This window comes from Protopterus annectens, chromosome 2.part0 (genome assembly GCF_019279795.1).
Source record: "Protopterus annectens isolate FY-2018-M chromosome 2.part0, PAN1.0, whole genome shotgun sequence".
Taxonomy (NCBI): Eukaryota; Metazoa; Chordata; order Ceratodontiformes; family Protopteridae; genus Protopterus; species Protopterus annectens.
In genome coordinates, this window is record NC_056728.1 from 1,663,232,416 (window position 1) to 1,663,255,653 (window position 23,238).

The following is a 23,238-nucleotide window of genomic DNA, read 5'->3' on the forward strand; positions in this document are numbered from 1 at the left end:
AACAAGTTTCCCTTCTCTTACATTGCAACAACGTCAAAGCCAGTCTAGTTTTGAAGGTGTTAGGACTCATGGCAGCAGCTATTCCCCTTCTCCCCTTAGCTCGCTTTCACATGAGGATCCTCCAGTGGATGCTGTTTACTCAGTGGTCCTTTCAACAGCTCCCGATGTCCCATACCATATTGATAACTCAATCATGCAAGAATCAACTGTCTTGGTAGATCACATCACCTCAACTTCTCCGAGGAAGACCCTTCACCCCCCCCCAGTCGCCACGTTTACAACAGACGCCTCCCTGATCGGTTGGGGGGGGCATTATCAGGGCAGGACAGTCCAAGGCACGTGGCAACCTTTCGAGTGCCACTTGCACATAAACATCTTAGAGATGAGAGCAGTGCTTTTAGCGTTGCAAGCCCTTCATGACTCTCTTCCCACTGGGACTATTGCAATTCAAACGGACAACATGTCCGTAGTGTGGTACATCAACAAACAAGGCGGAACCAGATCATACCCTTTATGTCGAGAGGCACTCAGACTTTGGCAATGGGCGATCTCTTCTCAGCGTTTTCTGATAGCAACGCACATTCCCGGGAAATCCAACGTTATTGCAGACAAATTGAGCAGGGCAGTTCTCATGCCCCACGAGTGGTCTCTAAAGAAATCAGTTCTAGAAGAAGTATTCCTAAGATGGGGCCAGCCTTGCTGCGATCTTTTTGCTACTCCCCAAAACAGCAAGTGTCACGACTTCTTCACTCTCTTCCCGCTACCAGGCCATCCCACCAGAGACGCTCTAGTCCACGATTGGCCCCGGGGACTTCTATATGCCTCCCCCCCCCTTTCCACTGATATCTCAACTAATTCAGAAAGCCATCGCCTTGAGAGTGACGAGGATCCTCATTGCCCCTTACTGGCCTCGACAGATATGGTTTCCGTTTCTTCATCGTTACCTTTTGGAGCAGCCTTGGCATCTGGACCCAGTACCAGATCTGATAACCCACCAATCGGGTCAGCTGCACCAATCTCTGCTTTCTCTAAACCTCACAGCGTGGTTTCTCCGATTCCAACCTTAGCCAGGCTTCCTTCAATATCCCGCTCGGTCCGAGATATCTTGATAGCCTCTCATAAATCTTCTACCCGGAAGATTTATAGTAGCAAATGGAAACGCTTCTCCTTTTGGGCAACATCAAAAAACATAGATCCCTTTACTGCACCTATCCAGTCTATTCTAGACTTTCTAGCAGAACTCTTTCATTTAGGATCATCTGCATCTACCATTAGAGTTCAATTGGCTGCCATATCTAATTTTCATGTTGGTGTCTCGGAGTCTAGCATCATGGCTCACAAACTCTGTAAAGCCTTTTTAAGGTGCGTATTTCTTCTCAAACCTCCAATCAAAGATCCCCCGCCTCAATGGGATTTGAACTTGGTTCTGGCATCCTTAATCCTTCCCCCCTTCGAACCGGCGGCTTCATGTTCTCTGAAGTTGCTTTCTTGGAAGACACTTTTTCTGGTAGCTATAACTTCAGCGAGAAGGGTATCTGAACTCCATGCTCTGTGCAGTCGTCCTCCTTACTTAGTGTTTCACAAAGATAGGGTATCCCTCCGTACTAATCCATCCTTTTTGCCCAAAGTTTCCTCTCAAGTAAATCTAAACCAAATTATTGATCTCCCCATCTTTTTCCCCAACTATTCAAACAGGTCGGAACAAAAGCTACATTTTTTGGATGTTCATCGCCAACTTAGATATTACTTAGACAGGACTAAACAATTCAGGAAATCTAATCAATTGTTTCTGTCATATGCGGAAGGGAAATTGGGCCTTCCCTCTCTAGATGGCTCACCTCTACAATTACCTTCATCTATGAGATCAGACATCAAAAACTACCCTCAAGACCTAGAGCTCATTCAAGTAGGGCATTAGCTACATCTGTAGCTTTTCAGGATAGGCTGCCAATAGATTCCATTTGTGCAGCAGCCACCTGGGCTTCTCCTCATACATTCATTTCACATTACAAATTGGACATGGTTTCCAGAAGCCGTGCCAATTTTGGTTCCACTGTTCTCAAGAGTCTGTTCCGATAGGCCACCCGGGATAAGGTGCTAGGGACGCGGTCCCATCCAGCAAGAATGAAGGCGAGATAGACAACTTAACATTAAGAAGTTATGTACCTACCATAACATTCCATGTTAGTTGTCTTCTTCTCGCCTTCTTTCTTGCGTCCCACCCTCCTTCACCCAAGCCTGGACAGACCGACAGGAATTCAGTTTGTGTTCTTCCTCTGGACGTCGTCATTCCCACACATTCTTCCACCTCTTTTTCTCCTTTCTTAGGTCTGCGATACCTTTCACGCAGGTTGTTTTGAGGTGGGTTTCCCTACTCCATTCTATGGAGACTAGGGTTGCTTGGTATAGCTATCAAACGAGATCTGAGTAGTTACCGCCTAGCATTGTGGGATATAGGGGAGCCTCGAGCCGGTGGAATTAGCTCTCGAGCTTTAGTATTGGCCGAGTCGGAGCCGAGGATCGGCTCTGAACCCATCCAGCAAGAAAGAAGGCGAGAAGGGGTTCCAAGATGGTCGTCGGCTAGAATACACCTGTTTTCACAGCGCTCCTCATAATTCTGTTATTACCGGCTATTTAAACTGCACTTTTGCTTGTTTAATTCGCAGTTTCTTGTCAAGAAAGTTTAAATCTACTCATCATTACCTTTGTTAAATATTTCTACTGGTAATTATCGGCTATATTTATACATATTTATTTTTTTTTTACTTCAAATTTTCGTGGCCTTTGAATTTCGCGCTGCGCGCATACAAGAGATACTCGCAGTTGACAACTATCCTGTCTCCACATCTGCCTCCAGCCATGGCCGGTAATTCCGATACAATGGAGACTCAAGCAACAAAGGCCAAATACTCATCATTGCTTTCTCCTGAGAAAGAAACTGGCTCCAAACGTTTGAGAACTACCAAACAAGGTACAGACATTAATAAAGCAAATATTAAGGAAAAAACTGATACCAATTTCCATCTTGAAGAACTAAAAGTAGCATTACAACCCATCCAAAATGCCATTCGTGATTTTTCAGAGCAGCCATTCGTGATTTTTCAGAGCAGCTCACAGGTTTTGGTAACTCATTGAATCAAATTACTAAAAGAATGGACTTACTTGAGAATAAATGCCAAGCTAATGAAATAATTCTTGATTCCATAAATAGAGATTTACGCACCAAAGAGACTAAGATTACAGAGTTACAAACCAAACTACTTGATTTAGAGGCGAGAAGCCGCCAAAATAATGTAATTATTAGGGGCTTACCAGAGAGTTATGAAAACCAAAACCTACTGACAATTACTAAAGAAATATTTCTGGCATTATTGAAAAATGATAATTATACAGAAAGCCTATTAGTTGAGAGAGCGCACAGAGCGCTTCGAGCCCGCCAAGATTCTGTCACACCACGACTTATTTATACCAAGTTACTCAACTTCCAAGATACTCAAAAAATCTTGGCTGCAGCAAGAACTCAAAAGCATTTTACTTGGAATAAGCATAAACTATCTTTCTCGCAAGATTTGCCTCCTCAGATAAAGCTCACTAGACAAAAACTAGTCCCATATTGTGCAGATCTTATTAGACGAGGCATCAAATTCCAGATGAGGTATCCCAATACATTATCATTTCTTCACAATGGGAAAAAATGTTCAGTATGTAACATAAATGAAGCAAAAGTTTTTTTTTTAAGCTTGTTTAATGAAAATCCAGCTGCAGATTCCTGAGCTAAATAAAAGACATTCAACATCTGGATCAGATGCGAGTATAGCAGCATCCCTTAGAAAATATAAGTATAAACATCGCATCAACTTATATTTGCCTAAATCATATCTAAGCTACAAAAGAAAAATCAAATTTGTACAGTAATATTTGGAAGCTCCTCTTTCATTTCATCAGTTATCTTTTTATATCCAAATATCTTTATACCTTGAATTAAAAGGTAAAGACTCGACACATGGGAACCTTCGTACCTTCAAAGCAATTGGTGTATAGGTATCTTTTCAAATGAACACAAGCTGGATCCTCTCAACTGTAACTTTGCGATATACATATAATATCTACTGATGCGGAACAGATGCAGTATTTTACATGTCCCTTGAGCTCTAGTGTGCAAATCATCATCAGGAAACATCTATAGACCTTGTCTTATGCAGATAAGATGTCTCGGCTGAGTCGAAGAATGGAATCTGTGAATTTCGTATCTGTCTGGAAGAGGTTATTATAACGGTCCAACCTTCTCTAATTTCTTATGCTCTTCTGCGGTAACCGTACGTTGACACACGCTCAGGGTCTAGTCTCCCTGTATTATCTAGTTGAATGATTTCTTCAAACAAACAAATGAATACCAAGACATCGCATGAATATTTCAATGTAAACATTTTTATAGCCTCGTATATTTCATGTTTAGGCATATACATAAAGTTAATTCAGGCTCCATGGCTGTATATTTATGACTTTGATACATTTTTTCTGATTGTATGTATTTATTTTATGCAAAGCTTTTTGACTAAATAGATATGCTTGTATTAGCTAGCTATGGAAAGCTGCACACACCATAGGAGTTCAGACTAAATACTTTTTCTTTATTTGAAGTAGTAGTTTATTCGAAATAGTAAGGATGCATATTGTGGGCTGCTTTGAAGATCTTTGTTATTACAATATACATGTTATTCTTTTTGGTATTACAAACTTCTATTTGGTACATAATTTGTTTAATTGGCAAAACAAGGTTTATGATATATAATATTGTGATATAATATTATTGGACATCTATATTTATGTAGACATGGGTTATTTGGCTGTTAAACACAAATTGGTTTATTTCAAGCCCGGAAAACCAATGCTCGAGAAAGTAATACCTTGTTTAAGTTAATATGTTATTAGTGTGTAACTAATGATAGTGTATGAACTGTTTTTTTAATCATTTGGTAGGTGGTGTATTCTGTAAAGTATTATTTCAACTTCATAAATCTACATACAGTAATAACTGATTTTATTATACTAGTTTTAATCAAATATTACTTTGTAGTGTATGTCTCTGAAATTTGATATCTGACTTAAAATTGTATTACCTGTAAATACTCATTGAATTTTTTGGAGTGTGTGAGCGGGGTGTCATGAAGTTTCTAGTTTGGCTGACATCTTGTTTTTCAATGTGATGTATATATGTATATTTGTATATAATTTAGTAATAGTTTTTCTTAGGATTAATTGCATAGTAACTCTTGACTTGTTAAATATAATGTTGATCGAAAATATTTATCTTTTACATAGCTTTCCATGTGCTTCCTTTATGGGTAGGAGCAGATGGGTAGGCACCGGGGTAGTTACAAGGGAGTTATACAGAACATTAAGAAAAGACTTTTTAAAAATTTTCATTATGCAAAACACTAGACAGACAGAAACTAGGATATTAAATTCATTGTATGCCTTATTTACGTATATTACTTATATCCTATTTCACAGCTGTTTAATATCTAATGGTTAAATCCTTGTATATTGATTCATGGAATGTAAGGGGGTTACAAATTAAAGCCAAGAGATCATTATTATTTCATTTGTTATTTAAGTCTCAAGCTAGTTTATGTTTTATTCAAGAAACTCATATGCTTAGAGAAGAATGGTTTAAAGAAAGAAACAAAAAGTGGGTAAGTAAAATAATTTCGGCAGGAGCTAGCTCTAACTCAAAAGGGGTGGCCATTTTGATTAAACGTAACTTTTAAGGTACTGTCATTAATGAGAACTATGATACAGAGGGAAGATGGTGCTATTTTACTACCAACATACAAAATGTGGACAAACCGTTCCTAATTCTTAATTTGTACGGTCCATGTAACACTCAACATTTATTCATCATACAGATTTACAATATCCTTTCTTCTTTTAAAGATCATTATATCATTGTGGGGGGGGACTGGAATGTGGTTATTAACTCTGAAACAGATCGCACTAGTAGATCGCCTTCTTATAATCACCAAGCATCTATGGCCTTGAATGATTTGATGTTAGATTTCGGTCTTATAGATCCCCAATCATTTATAGGTTACTCAAATAGCAAAGATATTTATACATATTACTCGAAATGCTATAATACGTGGTCAAGGTTAGATTTTTTCCTTATATCTGACTCCCTGTCACACTTGCTAATTAATTTCATTTTAGAACCTAGGTTTTTATCTGATCACTCAAGGATATCCCTAATACTTGATACTGACCCAAGCATATCATATACACACATGAATAATACATGGATATTGAATAATAACTTACTTTCAGATAAGGAAGTCACAAAGTTAAGTATTGAATTATACAAGAAATGTACAATAATCTAGACTCAACAGATATTCCCTACGATATTCAATGGGCTGCGTGCAAAGCAAATTTGAGAGGCATGTTAATAAACAAAGCCTCATACATTAAAAAAAAACAATACAAGAATAAAAAGTCTCTTTTAAAGGAAAGGATTCAAACCCTTGAAAGTCAGCATAAAACAAATCCAAGTTGTTCGAATTATGAACAAATTCTGGAAGCCCAAAAATAATTATTATTCCTTCATCAACATAATCTCTCTATATCAGAACAGAGAATGTTGGCTACTTACTCTGAATGGGCGCAAGTGCCTTCCAAAACCTTAGCAAGAATAATTAAAAATAACCTTAACTTACCTAGAATAACACCTATACGATATGAGAATAAGATATACAGTACTGACGAGGATATTTTACAACTTTTTACCTCTTTATATACAGAGATATACTCTAAAGGAGTAGACTTAAAAGCTAATCAGGATATGGTGGGTTATCTATCTACTACTAAATTCCCTAAATTAAATGAAGAACAACAAAATATACTTACAACTCCAATAAATACCCAAGAAATTATAGAAACTATGGATAGACTGAAGCATAGTAAATCCCCTGGTCCAGATGGCTTTACAAATGAATTTTTTAAAGCTTTCAAACAAGTGTTAGCACCCTTTCTTCTTAAAGTTTATGAACACGTAAAGACAAATGGTATATCGGATCTATATTGGAACACTTCAAAAACCATACTAATTTTAAAAAATATTAAAGAAAAATCAGATCCAAATAGTTATAGGCCTATTTCTCTAATTAATAGTGATATAAAAATTTTAGCTTCTCTTTTAGCCAATAGATTAAAAAAAATAATACCATCAATAGTATCTCCAAATCAAGCTGGCTTTATATCCCATAGATATATACTTGGGACAATACTTTGACATTGGACACACTAATACATTTTACCAAGACAGATAATGATCCTTTATATGCACTAATTCTTGATGCAATGGGGGCTTTTGATAGAGTGAACTGGAATTTTCTATTTAATACTATGGAACATTTTAATATACCCACTGTATATATAGAATTAATCAAAACCTTGTATAAAGATTCTTCTACTTTCTTATATATTAATAGAAAGATGTCTACTCCTATTAAGATTACTAATGGCACAAAGCAAGGTTGCCCATTATCTTCCTTTCTTTTTAACATATATTTAGAACACTGTTACTATATATAGCACAAAATTCCTTTCATAGAATTCCTAAAGTTCTGAACACTAATATTCTCTTATCAGCCTTTGCGGATGACTTGATACTATACTTTCAAACTCCTACTACAGATCTTTCAAAACTAGTTCATTCTGTCAACGGTTTCTCACAGGTTTCGGGATACAAGATTAATTCTAAAAAAACCCACATTTTTCCTATAAATCCTCGTGCTCACAAGGTATATTTATTTCCTGAATCTTCTTTTCAATTTGCTGATAATATTAAATACTTAGGGATTCAGTTTCAACATAATGGTCTTTCAGCATTTCAAAATAATCTAATAAAAATATGGTCTTCAATTGTACTTGACTTACGCAGATGGGAACTGCTAAACCTTTCTCTCCTATCCAAGGCAGCGATAATTAAAATGAATATTCTTCCTAAACTTCTTTTTTAATTCAATTCTATTGATCAAACAATCCCTAAATTCTTCTTCTCTAAGGTCCACAAGGAATTAGCTAAATTCATTTGGTTTCCTAAATCAATTAGGATCTCATACGCTAAGTTACTGCTTCCTAAAAGCAAAGGAGGTCTAAGCTTACCTAACTTTCGTCTTTACTATTTAATTATCTCAGCTAACAAATTATTATCTATCATTTCTGTGAATGTCGGGAACTACAACAATCTTCCTAATTGGACTAAGATATGGCACCAACATATTTTAACCAAAAACTTTAATTCAACAGCTCTCCCATTTCTATCTATAGATGTTATGGATACTCTTAAACTCTCAAAGTCTTTAAAACAGAAGGTAAAATTATTTCAAGAGCTGCTAAAATATGTTAATTTAGACAATGCTTTTCAGTTATTACAGCCGATTCACCTAAATCTTAATATTAAACTAAATAATAATATGATTAACCTCTCACATTTTCCTCAAATTAAAAATCTTAATATATGGGATATTCTGAAGTATAAAGATGTAACCTTAACGAGCTTTTGCAAAATTTTGGAAGTTAGAGGTAAATATTTCTCTATTCTCCGACAATTAAGAGAAATTCTTGTTACTAAATATGCTTACATCAAACCCAGAAACCAAGATTTTACTAATTTGGACATGGTGATACAAACTTTGTTGCTTCCAACGAAAATGATATCTAAATCATATAATCTCTTAATTGATATAATTCATAAATCAGATTGTCTTTTTTCTAAATATTGGGATGGATTTAACACACAATTGAACATAAATCAGAAAATCTCTGCCATCAAAGCAACTTTGGAATTCTCACCCTTCAAGAAACTTTACTATACCCAACTAATGATAAATAATAATGCTTATCACACCCCTATTAAACTTAATAAATTTAATCCCAGTAAATCTTCCTCATGCTCATGCTGTTCATTCTCAAATGCAGATCTAATGCATATTATATGGTCATGTCATCACTCGCATAAACTTTGGACCTCATTGAAGGTTCGTTTGCAAAAAATGGGATACCATAAATCCACTTTATCTTGGGAATTAGCAATTCTTCATATACCCCAAATACCTCTTTCTAGATTGGATATTCATGTGATAATATATATGTATGCTCATAAAATTCTATATCACTAAAAATTGGCTTGATCGTACCAAACTCAATTGGGAAAATTTCTAGTCAGTGGCGTACTCATATATTTCTGCACAGAAAACACTAGTGAAAAGTCCCAAAAAGCTGGCTCTTACTAACAAAATGTTAGAAAAAGTTTTACTTATTATCAACTGCATAGATTAGTCTGTCATTTATCTTGTCTTGAGTCACAAAAACTTTGGGCTATTTAATGTTGTTTTTGACTTTGGTATATAAATTTAGATAGTGTTTTGCATTTCGGTCAACTTTTTGTAAATATTGTATATAGTTATATAAGGTATAACTTATATAAAATAGTCTATATGTTCTTATAATTTGTAACCTTTGTAATTATATTGTAATGTTTGTTTTTCAATCTGTCATTGTTATATCTTATTGTTTAATAATCAATAAAAAGTTTTTTGACAAAAAAAAAAAAGAAAGGCGGCGAGAAGAAGACAACTAACATGGAACGTTATGGTAGGTACATAACTTCTTATTCTACTAGGTTTATGGCTATTTCAGCTGCCTTTTGGTCCAGAGTTTCCTTGGATGACATTTGCTCTGTGGCTACCTGGGCATCTTCACATACTTTATTACCCACTGCAAGTTGGATCTTCTCTCCAGAAGCAGGGCATCCTTTGGCTCCACCGTTTTATGGAATATCCTTCCATGAGGGCCTCCCAGGGTTTTAGTAGCTGGGGACTGTATCCCATAGGTTGAAGAGCAAATGAAAACAACAACTTCAGATAAAGAACTTATGTACTCACCATAACATTCCATCTGAGTTGTTGCTTTTCATTTATCTTCAACCATCCCTCCCTCCTTCCCCCTGCCTTACATTGGCTGTGTGGTGGTCTGGCTGGAAAAGACATGGCCTTTTCTTTGGCATAACTCCTTATTTCTTATGGTACTATCTGGATTATTGTGTGTAGGAGTAAGGCATTGAGTCAGGTTGGGATGCCATGGGTGGGCAGCAAACTCGATCTGAATGGAGGAAGGAGACGGGCATTATGGGTAGGAGAGGAGCTTGGAGCTCGGATCCAATGCTGAAGAAATGCGGCCATGTCAGATCCGCCCTGAATCCATGTCCCACAGGTTGAAGACAAATGAAAAGCAACATCTCAGATGGAACGTTTGGTGAGTACATAACTTTTTTTTTTCTTTTCCCTTCTTTGATTTCAGCATTGGGAGAGGTCTTCTTGAAAGCTTGTAGTCCTCTTCTGTTCATTAAGTCCTTGCCTAAGAAAGGGTTTAAGAAGTTTTGGGTAAGCTTGGCCTTGCCTGACTCCAAGTCCTTCTGTCTCCAGACCCTGCTTCAGTGTTCCCAGTGACTTTGGCTAATAAGAAAACCATGTCTTTTTGTGCCGAGTCCTTCAGATTAACTGGCAAGTGGCTAGGATCTTAGGGAAAGTAGCTGGTGCAGTCCAGCATGGTAGCTTGTAAACTGTTTAACTGCCAGTGTTTTATGTGGAAGCTTTTAAGATAAATGTACAGTTTAGATGAGTTTGCTCCATCATTGCCTACACAGCAATAGGTCTGTATTAAAGATGTTATGACCGATGTTTCTCAGGTGTCAAAACATGCTCTAAAAAGTGCCTTAGAGGAGGGCTGATACTATTTCTAGAAGAGCAACGTTGTCAGTGGTGATTAGGAGGCATGCTTGGTTGCACTCCCAGAATTTTTCTGACGTCAAAAAAATGAGATTATGAATGCTCCTTTTGAGTCTGATTGTGTGTTTGGTACAGCAGCTAATCAGATCCTTAAACACTGGGTTAACAGAGGTAAAGTAATGCAATGTGTATTGAAAATGTTTCTTAGTCCCAAGTTTTCCTCCTTGTAAACAAGATAATTTTCATCAGCCTAACAAGCAAAAGTCCCAGCTGAAAAGTAACCAGGATGACAACTCCACCAAGCCTAACAAGAAAAGTTTGTTTCCTTGAAAGGATACCCTCTCCAACTTATGACTATGCTGAGGAACAGCACACGTCTTTATTAAGTCCCCCATTGAGTGCATTGTCTGTCAAGTTAGCTCTCTACAAGACGGCCTGACCATCAATGGTTTCCTATAGAGAGGTGGTAAACAATGTTGGCATGGATTTCATATGGATGTTGAAAGATTGTCCTTCTCAGTGCTGGGGGGGGGGGGGTCCCCTTCATCTTCCAGAACAGATTTTCTTATTCTCTGCTATTCTGTGGGAAATGCTGGATTCTGGGGTCATAGGACTGGTCCCTTCTTTGAAAGAACGAGAGGTTTCTTCTCTAGTTATTTTTGTGGTTTCCCAAAACCAACGGTCATACAGATACAGATAGGTATGGGACCTTTCTTTTTTGAATATGTTTGTCAAGGACCCCATGTTCAAGATGTTCAACCAGCAGACAGTGCTTTTTCTGTTCCTGCACCACTGCTTCACATTGACCCTGATCTTGATGGATGCCTTTCTTCATATTCCCAGGGCTCATCACTTCAGGGAATATCTGAGATTTGTTATGTCTGGTTCATGCCATCAATATTCTGTATTTCCCTTTGAGCTATCCACTGCAATGTGAGTGTTTTCCAAATGCCTTGCTCCAGTATTGGCCATCTGTCAGACTTTGGGCATTCACTTTTTTCTGCACTTATACTTCTGGCTGATTTGTGCAGAGTATTCATCCAGATGAGTGCAATCATTTTTCTGGGGTGCTTAATCAGCTTCAACACAAATCTGTGTTTTCTTCCTGAAGGCACGGTCTTGTCATACCAGATGGTGTTTCTAGAATTCTCCCAGGGGAATGTCAAGTCAGCAACAGAATTCCTAGAAATTTTTGGACTGTTGGCTTCCATGATTCTCATTTTACCACTGACCCATCTTCCACATTTGAAAAATTCAGTGGTATGTCTGAAATTGTTGGACACAGCACCTTCCTTCCACTAGGGTTGTCCTTCATTAAATGAGAATTGCAATGATGTAGCACTCAGCTGAGTATCAGTCCAGCGCTTGTTTTCTCCTTCTAATACTAATAGTCTGTCCAAACCGGTTTGTCCAACTTAGTTTGGGGAGCTGTGTCAGTGGGAATACAAGTGCTAGTCACTTGGGGACCCAAGGATGCACAGAAGCACATCAATATCTAGTAAATTTCAGCAGTGTTTCACACCTTGAAAGTACGTCACCACCTTGTACTCCAGGTCCTCTACTTGTAGTTACAGACATGACCACAGTGATGTGGTATCTCAACAAAACTAGGAAGTACGAGGTCTTACCCTCGGTGCTGCTTTTCTTTAGGCATCAGTCATCCTGTCAGAGCAGAACATTGTAGCAGACAGACTGAGTACAGACTCACATGAGTAGAAGTTGATGGTAGTGGTGTTCCAGAGTCTAGTGCAGATGTGGGAACAACTCTAATAGATCTGTTTGCCTCCTTTCAAAACAGTCAGTTAGAAAAATTCTGTTCCAGACATTCTTACAGCTATGCTTGGAGGGCAGACGTGTTCTCGTTCCCTTGAATGGGAATATTGTAGGCTGCCCGTTCAAAAGGTGATGATTTCAGTTTTTCTCTTCTTAGCTTCATATCCACCATGAACCAAATTAGAAGTGCAGGCAACCTTACCTTTACCTTATTTCCAGAACTATCTAAAGCTTTCATAGAATCTCCCACACAAAACTAATTCAGAAACTGTCTTGTATGGGCCTTGAATCTCACTCCTTGTCTTAGTTTGGGAGATATTTGACCAACAGATCTTAGTCCGTAAAATGGAAGAACAACATCTTCCCTTTCTCCCAGTATCAGTAGGCATATCCAGAGGCTCCATCCTTGGTCTCCTGTTTAATAGTTTTTTCAATGATCTCCATAAAACAAGCAAGTATTCTGGCACTGTTCAGTTTGCTGATGATTCAGTCCTCACCTGCACTCCCAAAGCCCTAGGCAAACTACAGCAGCTGACTCATGAATCACTTGTGTTTATTGAAACCTGGCTCAGCAACCAGCAGCTTTTAGTCAGCCCGTAGAAGACCAAACTAATCCTATTCACCCCAGAATATGTAGCTAACCAGAAACCATTCTTTAACCTCTGACAACAAAAAACTGAAATTGAATGCTTATTCTAGCCCCATGGAGTCACTGTTGATGAAAATTTAAAATGTGACTACCATATGAAAGATAATACAGACAAAAGTAATCAAACCTTTCCAGACTATGCAAGGGAACACACTTCCACATCTTTCCTTCTCCCTACTCTTCCATATGCTGCCCTCATATAGCATAGAAACTGCAAACCACCCAATCTAATGTAACTGGAAAACTTAATTCTCACACGATCAGTAGTCATAATAACAATGCTATAATAAAATCCCACCACTGCCATGCAGTCAGCTGGCTAGAGGTACCATACTCTCTACACCTCTTACAACTGACCATTCCCATAATCTTGTATATAAAACAGAACAATGCCCCAGCCTGAATAACATCCAAAAGTGCATCGCCCAACCAAACTACTACAATCCACAGACAAGCTATTTCTAAAAGTTATCAAATAATTCTACCAGCAGCTTGTTTTACTCCTCCTTTGTGGCCAAAATGCGGAACTTTGTCCCTCTTCCACTAAAACAAAAACCCACATTTAAAGCCTTTAAGCTTTAGCTTAAGGACATGAATAACACCAAATGGGGGCCAAATTGTGTCCGGAATCTGTCTCACAAGGAAAAGGTTGCTCTATTTGAATTAGCTAACAATAAAGATTTGAGAATTATGAAACCCGATAAGGGTGGCGGTGTGGTGATCATGTCCAGATTTGATTATATAGCTAAAATGCAGGAAATATTAGAAGACCACACAACCTACCAAAGGCTGTCTATCAACAAATTGCATACAGCATATTGTAAAATTGATCTGTTTTTACTTGATTCCCTATATCAGGGGGCACTTACTGAAATTGAATTCAACTTTCTTAATGTGGAACACCCAGTCACACCAGTCACCTTTGGTATCCCCAAAATACATTAAGGCACCAGAGATCCTCCTTTCAGAGCTATAGTTTCTTCTCGGGGTTCTAAGACTGAACCCTTGGCTGCCTTTGTGGATGAAGGGATTCAGAAGGTTGTGGCTGAAGTTCCACATATTTTGAAAGATTCTTGGCACTGCCTTTATAGACTTGACAGAATTTCTGATGACATTACTGAATGGTCTTTTCTTACTATAGATGTCATTAATCTATTTACTGTAATTTCACAGGATGTAGGGGTTGAATATTTTACCCGGAATTTGTTTAAAAGAGGCAAATTAAATGCTGCCAAAGTTAATATGATGACATCGTGTATGGAAATAGTTTTAAGGAACAACTTTATAACATTTGAAGGCGAAATCTTTCAACAAACTTCAGGTGTGGCAATGGGGGCTAAATGTGCCCCTGGATTTGCCAACCTGGTTCTTCTATATTGGGAGGAAAATTACGTATTTGGTTCGCCATATAATGACAAGATTGCTCTTTGCAACAGATTCCTTGACGATATATTAATACTTTGGAAGGGTAGTGAGGTGCTATGTCCTTTGTTGAATACCTAAATACCACTACAACTTTTTTTAGATTTACCAGTAAATGGAATGAAAATGAAATAGAATTTTTGGACATCAAATTAACAAAATTTGCAAATAATTTACATAGTAACATCTTCTCATAGCAATTCCTTGTTACATTATAATAGTTGTCACCCCTCTCATCAAAAAAGAGGAATAGTGAAGGGCCAGATGATAAGACTTTCAAGAATAATGAGTGATGATGACACTTGTATTAAGGAAGTGTAAACTCTCATTGGTTTCTTTTTTAGATAGGGGATATCCCCTAAAGATGTTGTTGAAAATTAGAAATGAGGTTTTGGAGAAAAGGAGGAGTATATATAAACCTATCTTAGGGGGGAACAACATTGATATGGTTCAAAAGAACAACAGTCTTGAAGGTAAGGGATTAATTTTGAAATACAATAGTGACACTAGTGGGTTGTTGAAGTAGTGAAAAAAAAACTTGGGATATAGTGTTTAATGAAACTATGAGGAAAGATTTAGGAAATTTCCCCAAAATAATATAGTCTAGGGGAAAGAATATCAAAGAAATTTTGGAGGGAAATAGAATTACTTATAAGTGCTCTAGGATGTATAAGTGTGGAACTTATAAATTTTGCAGGTTCATTAATGAAGGATCTTATGTGGTGGTGTCTGATTATATTAAGACCATAGGGTGCCCCGGTAGGTGTAGTTGCAACACACAGAAGTTAGTATATATTGCCACCTGCGTTAGATGCAATGCATTCTACGTAGGCAAAACTGTCCATAGGTTAAAAGACAGGATTGCAGAACACCAGAGGGCTATCAAAAACCAGGACACCCATAATGCATTATATATGCATAGTATACAATGTGTTGATTTCAAGAAATTTATTTTCTTTGTGATTGACAGAGTGACATTACTTGAAAGAGGTGGGGATGAAAGGTTGAAGGTGGAATTATTGGAATACAAATGGCAAATAATTTTGGATGCAACAATGCCACCAGGTTTGAATGAAAATATTTCTCTAAAACCTGTTTTAAAAGAAAGGGCTAAGAGGATATAGTATAAATAGGAGGATAGAAAGTATTCCTATACCCCTACATGCTTTATTCTAATTACTATCAACAATATCATTATTTTTATTTTTATTATCATTATTTTTATTTTTATTATTTTTTCATGTCAGTTTTATTTGATGGAAAGACATAAGTGTACACAATTTAGACAAGATGTTTTATACAGTTGTTTTTTAATAGCTAGTTAGGGTAATGTTTCTCATTGTGCGTGGATACTTCCTGTGTTCTACATCTATTTAACATTATTTATTTAGGTAATTAACTACCTGATTTTTTATTGGTTGTGTAACTAATTGTTTAGGTATTTAATATGTGGTATGGATGATTTTCATTTACTCTGATGAAGCCATTTGTAATGGTGAAAGCGCTTAGCAAGTGAATTCGTATGTACTTTGGATTAAACTTCCGCCCATTGCTTTGGACGTGGTTCTTTGTTTCTCATCAGTTTTGTACCCTGTGGGTATACACTTTTGGGTTTTGTTTAGCTTAAGAATCATCTGATAAGCTCTTGGCCCTAACCGTCCTCAATCCTTGGCTAGCATAACTTTGCGTCTGTTTTTCTCAACTCTTTTTTTCATCAAACTGTACTAGACTAATCCTACTTCCTTAGTACTATCAGCCTTACTACTTCCTAATCTCTGCATCACCCTTTACATTTTTATGTACTAGTATATACACTGCAAGCCTGTTTGCACATTTTATACCAGCCATCATTGTTCTCAAGGATTTTTTTTTTTGTTTTTGTTTCCACATTTGTTTTGCAATATTCTAAGCCCATTGTATCCTACTGAAATTTTGTACACCTAGTGTGTATGCTAATATTTTCTGAATTTTAACATAACCGTGATAACTATAAGTTTTCTGTCCAAGCCTCCACTGAAAAAGGGGTCTTATGGAGCCAGTCAGATCATCCTAGTCAACAAATGCAATAAAAAATAAATAGCATAATTGTTGTCAAGCATGTAACTCCATAGACCTTTCAGGCAAATGACAGTCCTTGGTGTGGCTGAGCTACATGCCACTTACGTTTATTAATGTTTACAGCTGCAGATTGGACTATAATGGCAACCTTGTGGTATTGTGTTAACGCTGAGAGTGTGCAACAATTATATTTATTATGCTTAAGTTTAAGAACATTACTGCTAAATCTGAATTACTTGTCATGTTTCTTTCAAGCAAAGAGTCAAAGCGGAACATTTTTGGTGCTGTACATAGTCATTTATTTCCAAAAATTTACTAATATGGTTAAGGTTGGTGACTTGCCTTTGTTTTTTGTAGGTGTAAATATTGGCATTATGATGAAAACCTTCTTACTACCAGCGTTGTCATCGTCTTCCATAATGAAGGCTGGTCCACCCTTATGAGGACAGTTCACAGTGTTATCAAAAGGACACCCAGAAGATATTTGGCAGAAATAGTAATGATTGATGACTTCAGTAATAAAGGTATTTTTATTATTCATTTACAGCAAAGCATACAGGTGCCAGCAGGTCACATAATAATTGCAGGACATTGGTTTTCCATTTTTCTGGAAAAATAACAATAAATTCCAAATATGGACTGCCAAAGTATCATAAAAACACTGGCTTTTCATGGAATTTGGCACTTTGGACTAAAGCACTCCTATTCACCACAGCATTAATTTCTGTGTATGTTTGCTACTTTATTCAATCAGCTTGCTTTGCATTGTATACATAAATGTTTTAATTTTGCTTGTGTATGTGTGTGACATATAGATGTATAAATATAGTTATATACATATACTACTAAATTATAACAAAATAATAGTAATGATTTGAAATTGCACTTAAAATCATGTGTATAATTTCCAGATTTCATCTCATAAAAATGGAATTTCATTGATACTGTAAATTCTTATTTTCATGTCACATTATTTACTTGTATCCTAGTAAAAAAATGAAAATGTGCATGGATAGTGGGCTGTTCACTTATACAAAACTTTTAAGTAAATGAGGACTTGCTTGGTCTCCTGGTCTGCCTGTTTTCCTGGCTTCTGGATATATTGAAATTTAGTTTTACCACATATATTTCTTTCAGTATCAAGCTAGAGCTGCTTTACCTCTATGTCATACTTTTTCAGTACATCTGCAGTGTTTGTGATGTTCCTTACATACACAACCATCTGTATAAAATTGCTTGTTCGCACCATTCCACGGTCCACCTCCCAATGTCTTCAGTTTTCACCTCCTTAGTAATGTATATTTTCTCTGAAAAAATGCAACCTTCTTGTATATCACTACTTTCCATGAGATGTTTTAAACGTTTGCTTTCTTCCCCTCCCTGTAAACGTCATATAGTGTGCACATATTAAATTCCTTTGCCTTATTTTCATTTCTTGTCTTTTGATGCATTGATATACTGTTATTGTTGCCAGCATCCTTGTAAAACACGTCATCTCCAGTATAATATGCAATATTCCAGTTCTTTATTTTACTTTTTGCATGAAGAGGGAAAAATGAATTGTCCATGTTGTCTTAGTAATGTCTTTTCCATGTATCTCAGAATACTCCTAGTATTCTGTGCTGACTTTTCACACTAACTGCTCACTTGTCCACTTTTAGGTATAGTGATGTAATATACTGAGATGCCTTTCTGTTTTAGCTGCTTTCAGTAGCTTACCACATAAGTGGTCTTTCACTGATGATTGTTTTTACCTGTGTATGTTTTTGCCACTTGTTTCCACTGAAGCTAAACTAATACACAGCTGACCGTTTCTTTAGTATTGCACAGACCGTTCCATTCTTTATAGTGTACAGTGTGTACTGTTGTCATTGCAGTGTTCTGTGCTGTCTGCAAAGAGACATCATTTTTTTCCAGTACTTCTGCATTATCATTGCTGTAGATATTGTACATGACTGGATTCAGAAGTAAACCTGCAAGTATAACAGCTGTTCCATTTATCACCTTCTCTGTGAATTTGTTTTTCTGACAGTACAGATGTTTTTTGTGTTTCACTGTTGCAGTCATCACCTGTGGGGGTTATCCCTGCTGTGGTAGCCCTCAGCTGGCCCAAATACCAGAGTCAATGTTTTCCTGCGTTGGCTGCTGTCGCTTGATTGACGTCAGGTCGTCAGTGCTATAAAGCAAGCCAGCTGATGCCATTACATCAGTCTTTCTTGCTGTGGAGCCCATAGCAGAAGCAGTTCGCAAGTGTGCCGGTCGGTTGCTACCAGGGTTCGAATTACAGCTGGAAACGTCTAAAGCTTTTTTCTTGCACTAAGCGATGTCCGAAAAAGTTAACAATTATCTTGCCTGTGGAAAGCAGATCCCACATCGTGACTTCCATTCATACTGCGTCACTTGTTTAGACCCAGACCAGGACGTCTCCCATTGCTGATTCTGTGCCCTCTTTAACGCGAGAACCATTCATCATAGAGCTCTTATTGTAGACAGGCATTTTCATCTTCTTTCTTCGAATTCCGAAATGGTGTCTGTCAGCCAGCAATCAGTAGACATTCCAAAAAAACATAAAGCTAGAGACAGACCACACAAGGCTAAGCCTTCCAACGATGCTCCCGGTAAGCAGGGTGTCAGTTCTCCGGAATTCATTGAGGCTCTTTCACAGCCCCTGATACCCAATACTTTATCTACGTAGGCCTCTACCATGACCATTTCAGAGTCCGGTATGCAGCAGAAATCTTCTTCTTCTTCCGAGCCTTTGGTTGTCTCTGCTTCGGTTGGGTCTGGAGGCGCGCAACGCAGGCACTGGCTTCCGAGGAAGCCAATTCTAGACAAAAACTGACGTCTTCTCTTCCGACTACCTTTTCTCTCAGACCGATGGATGCTCTTAGGCCTAGAAGCCAGACCACTCCTAGAAAATCTACCTCTAGTCACCATCTTGCTCCTGCTCTACCACCCCAGGCCCAGCTGCTTAAGATGGCAGAGGATCTTGTCTCCCTTATCAGGGGTGGTCAGGCCACAACTTCAGAAAGGAAAAGACACCCTTCTCCTGAAATAATGACAGACCGGGATTCTGAGGAATCTGATTACTCAGATTTTGAAGAGGAACAACAGCCTCTAGCTACTGATGAAGTTTCAGATGCAGAGGAATCCATTCCTTCTGCCTCCCCACCGGAAGACCTGTCCTTTGGGGAAACCCTTCACACCCTCAGGGAACATTTCTACTGGGAATCTCAGGACTTCCCTCAGTCTAAGAAAAGACTAAGAGAGTTTCTAGACCTGCCCCAGCACAGACCCCTGGCCATCCCCCCATCTTAGAAGTGGTGGATGATGTTTTCCATGAATCCAGCTTAGCCCCTGACACTCTCCCACCTGCTCCCAGTAAACCTGACAGGTATTACAGAGTACCGGATTCTCACAAATACCTGCACAGAAATCCTGCTGCAGCACCAGAGGTCATTACACAGGGACCAAAAAGGAGCTAAGGGTAGTTCCACAAAGAATCCTATTCCTTCTGACAAGGAATTCAGAGCTCTGGACAGATGGGGTAAAAATGTATACACCTCTGCAATCTTAGCTATCAGAGCACTCAGCTGTCAGTTCCATATGTTGAAATATCAACAACACACTTTGGAACTATTAAAGCAAAATATTTCTATCTTTCCTGACTGTGCCAGTTCGAAAGAGTTAGCAAATTTACTGCACTCTACTTATCAAGTGGCCAGACACTCTTTGTACTGAAGGTATGACACACTAGAAGCCTCAAGCAGGGCAGCAGTGTCGAGATCTGTCATTAGGAGACATGCATGGTTGAAAGAACAACCTCTCCCTGGACATAAAGTCTAAATTAATTGATGCACGCTTGGATAAGGACTGCTTGTTTGGAGTAAAAGCCGAAGAGGTGCTTAAAAAGATGTAAGACAAAGCAAAATCTATGCAAACAGTAAAATATTTCTTTCAGGTTCAACTTCCTATGTTCAGCAGGAATTTCACCTCTAAGCAGTGGTCCTTTCCTGCACGTAGCAGGCAGGGGCAAGGTAAGCCCTGCAGGGACAGACCACCCAAGCCACTATCCCAGGGACAACGGAGAACCAAACACTGGACTACCTCCTCCCCAACGGCAGAGAGTTTTAAGTCATCCTTCTATGACAGAAACTCTCAGTGACTCCCTTCTGCCCTCTTTTCACTCACCAAAAGCTAGGAGGAAGGCTCTCCCTCTGCAAAGAAAATTGGCTTTCTGTAACAAAAGACCAATGGGTCTTAAAGATAATTTTTCAGGGATAAAAATTCTGTTTCAACGAACTTCCAATTCCAAGAGGGTACCCAAACTTACCTCCAAATCACTGGGCAGAGTCATTGAAACAAGTCCAAACTCTCATATCCCAGGGGGCAGTAGAACCTGTTCCCGTAGATCAAACAGGTAAAAGCTTTTATTCCAGTCTGTTCCTGGTTCCCAGAAAAGAGGGCACTTGGCACCCCATCCTGGATCTACCCATTCTGAACACCTTCTTGGTGGTCCCCAAATTCAAAATGCTATCTTTATAGCAGTTGCTGCCTATGCTGACAAAAAATGCCTGGTTAGTGACCCTAGACCTAAAAGATGCCTACCTCCACATCCCCATAAGAGAATCCTGCAGGAAATTCCTGCACTTCAGAGCAGGCTCACAGCACTTTCAGTTCTCTGCGCTACTTTTTGACTTATCTACTGGTCCCAGGGTATTCACCAAATGCTTAGCCCTGGCCATAGCATTTTGCAGACAGAGAAATATTCAGATGTTCTTCATCTCACATTGCTGCAGTCCTTACACTTGGGTAGTCCGCTGTCCTCGGTCGGCCCGAATATCAAAGTATAAGGCTGACGTCGGTCAAGGCGCATTTGACTGACATCAGGACGTCAGGGTACAAATGCGCATGACCGACGTCATATCCTCAGTCTTTTTTGCCGCATGGTCCGATGCAGAAGCAGCGTTGCAAGTGCCGGTTGGCGTTCTGAAATTGTTCGATTTCGGAGTTTCAGACCGAGTCAAAGTTGGCTAAGTACCCGTTGGGGAATATTTTAGTTTTTCTTGCCTCAGTGGTTTACCGGATGTCAGAAAAAGTGAATAATTGTATTTCTTGTGGGAAACAGATACCGCATAGAGACTACCATACTTTGTGTATTCCTTGTTTAGGGCCTGAGCACGACGTTGTTGGGTGTCGCTCTTGTGCTAGATTCAATAAGCGCACTATAAAGAGAAGATTAGATTGTCCCAGGTTAGTCTTGAAGCGGTGCAATTATAAAATGCCGTCGGATGCTCCGGGCCCGCTTCTTCAAGAAGCGCAAGGACAAAGCAGTTAAGCCTAGGCTAGAAGAACCGTCCGTGCGGACGCCGGTTCTTTAGAGGTGTCGGTGGAGCCGGTGGTTCCACCGGAGGTTTCTTTGGGATCCCAGGGAGAGACTTTGTTATTGCAGGATGTGGCCTCTCAGGAGGCAGGTCAGGCTGATGGGGCTTCTCAGGTTACTATACTCCCTCCCTGCCTAGGGTGGTTAGGCCCTCTCCTTCTGTTTCCAAGGCTTCTCCCAGAGGCAGGCCAGGTTTAGCTTCAGTTGGTGTCACCCCTAGTTCTTCGGGAACTGTGCCCAAGAAGCATATGCTTAAAATGGCAGAAGATTTGATTACTTTGATTAGGGTTCTTTGCCCCTCCTGATAAGAGACCTAGGGTGGAGCCTGAGCTAGGGAGTTTTGAGCAGGCTTCGGATGTTTCAGAGTCTTGGCTGAAGACTTGCAGGAGTACTCTCCTTATTCTGATTCTGATGTGGATGATTCTACTCCTTCTGCTTCTCCTCCTGAGGATTTTTCTTTTCAGAAACTCTTCATTCCATGAGGGAGCATTTTAAGTGGGAAGGCCAGGACTTCTCTGATTCCAGGAAAAGGCTTAGGGAATTTTTGTTTTACCCCAGCATAGGCCTTTGGCTATACCTCCTGTTTTGGATGTAGTGGAAGATGTTTTACAGAGGCTTCTCTTAATCCTGATTCTTTGCCTCCTGCTCCTGTTAAACCGGATAGGTATTACAGGGTGCCTGAAGCTCATAAGTATCTTTTAAGAGTCCTAGGGCAGACCCAGAAACTGTTAGCCAGGGGCCTAAAGGTGTTAAGGCTTCTGTTGTCAAGAATCCGGTTCCTGCAGATAAAGAAGCCAGGGCCTTGGATAGATGGGGAAAGAAAGTTTATACTTCTTCCACTCTAGCTATGAGGGCTTTGAATTGCCAGTTTCACATGTTGAAATACCAAAACTATCTACTTTCACAATTGAAGTCTAAGGTTGATGCTCTGGCGGAAGGTATTGATTGTAAAGAGTTGCAAGATTTAGTACATGTTTCTGAACAGGTGGGTAAGCATTCTTTGCAATGTGGTTTTGATGCTGTACAGGCCTCGTCTAGGGTGGCTGCCACTGGGTCAGTTCTTCAGGCACGCCTGGCTGAGGGATCAAAATTTATCTGACCATGTTAAAACAAGGATTTTAGATGCTCCTTTACAATCTGATGTGTTGTTTGGTTCTCCTGTTGAG

The 23,238-nt window shown here is 38.8% G+C and overlaps 1 protein-coding gene across 2 annotated transcripts in view; it reads left to right on the plus strand.

Moving 5' to 3' along the window:
* GALNT7 (polypeptide N-acetylgalactosaminyltransferase 7) overlaps positions 1-23,238 on the plus strand; it is a 1,380,380-nt gene that overhangs the window by 466,485 nt on the left and 890,657 nt on the right. For both annotated transcript variants that reach the window (XM_044061719.1, XM_044061717.1), the window contains exon 3: positions 17,047-17,213. In XM_044061719.1, the coding sequence (XP_043917654.1) occupies positions 17,047-17,213 (167 nt within the window). The remainder of the gene's footprint in view (positions 1-17,046; positions 17,214-23,238) is intronic.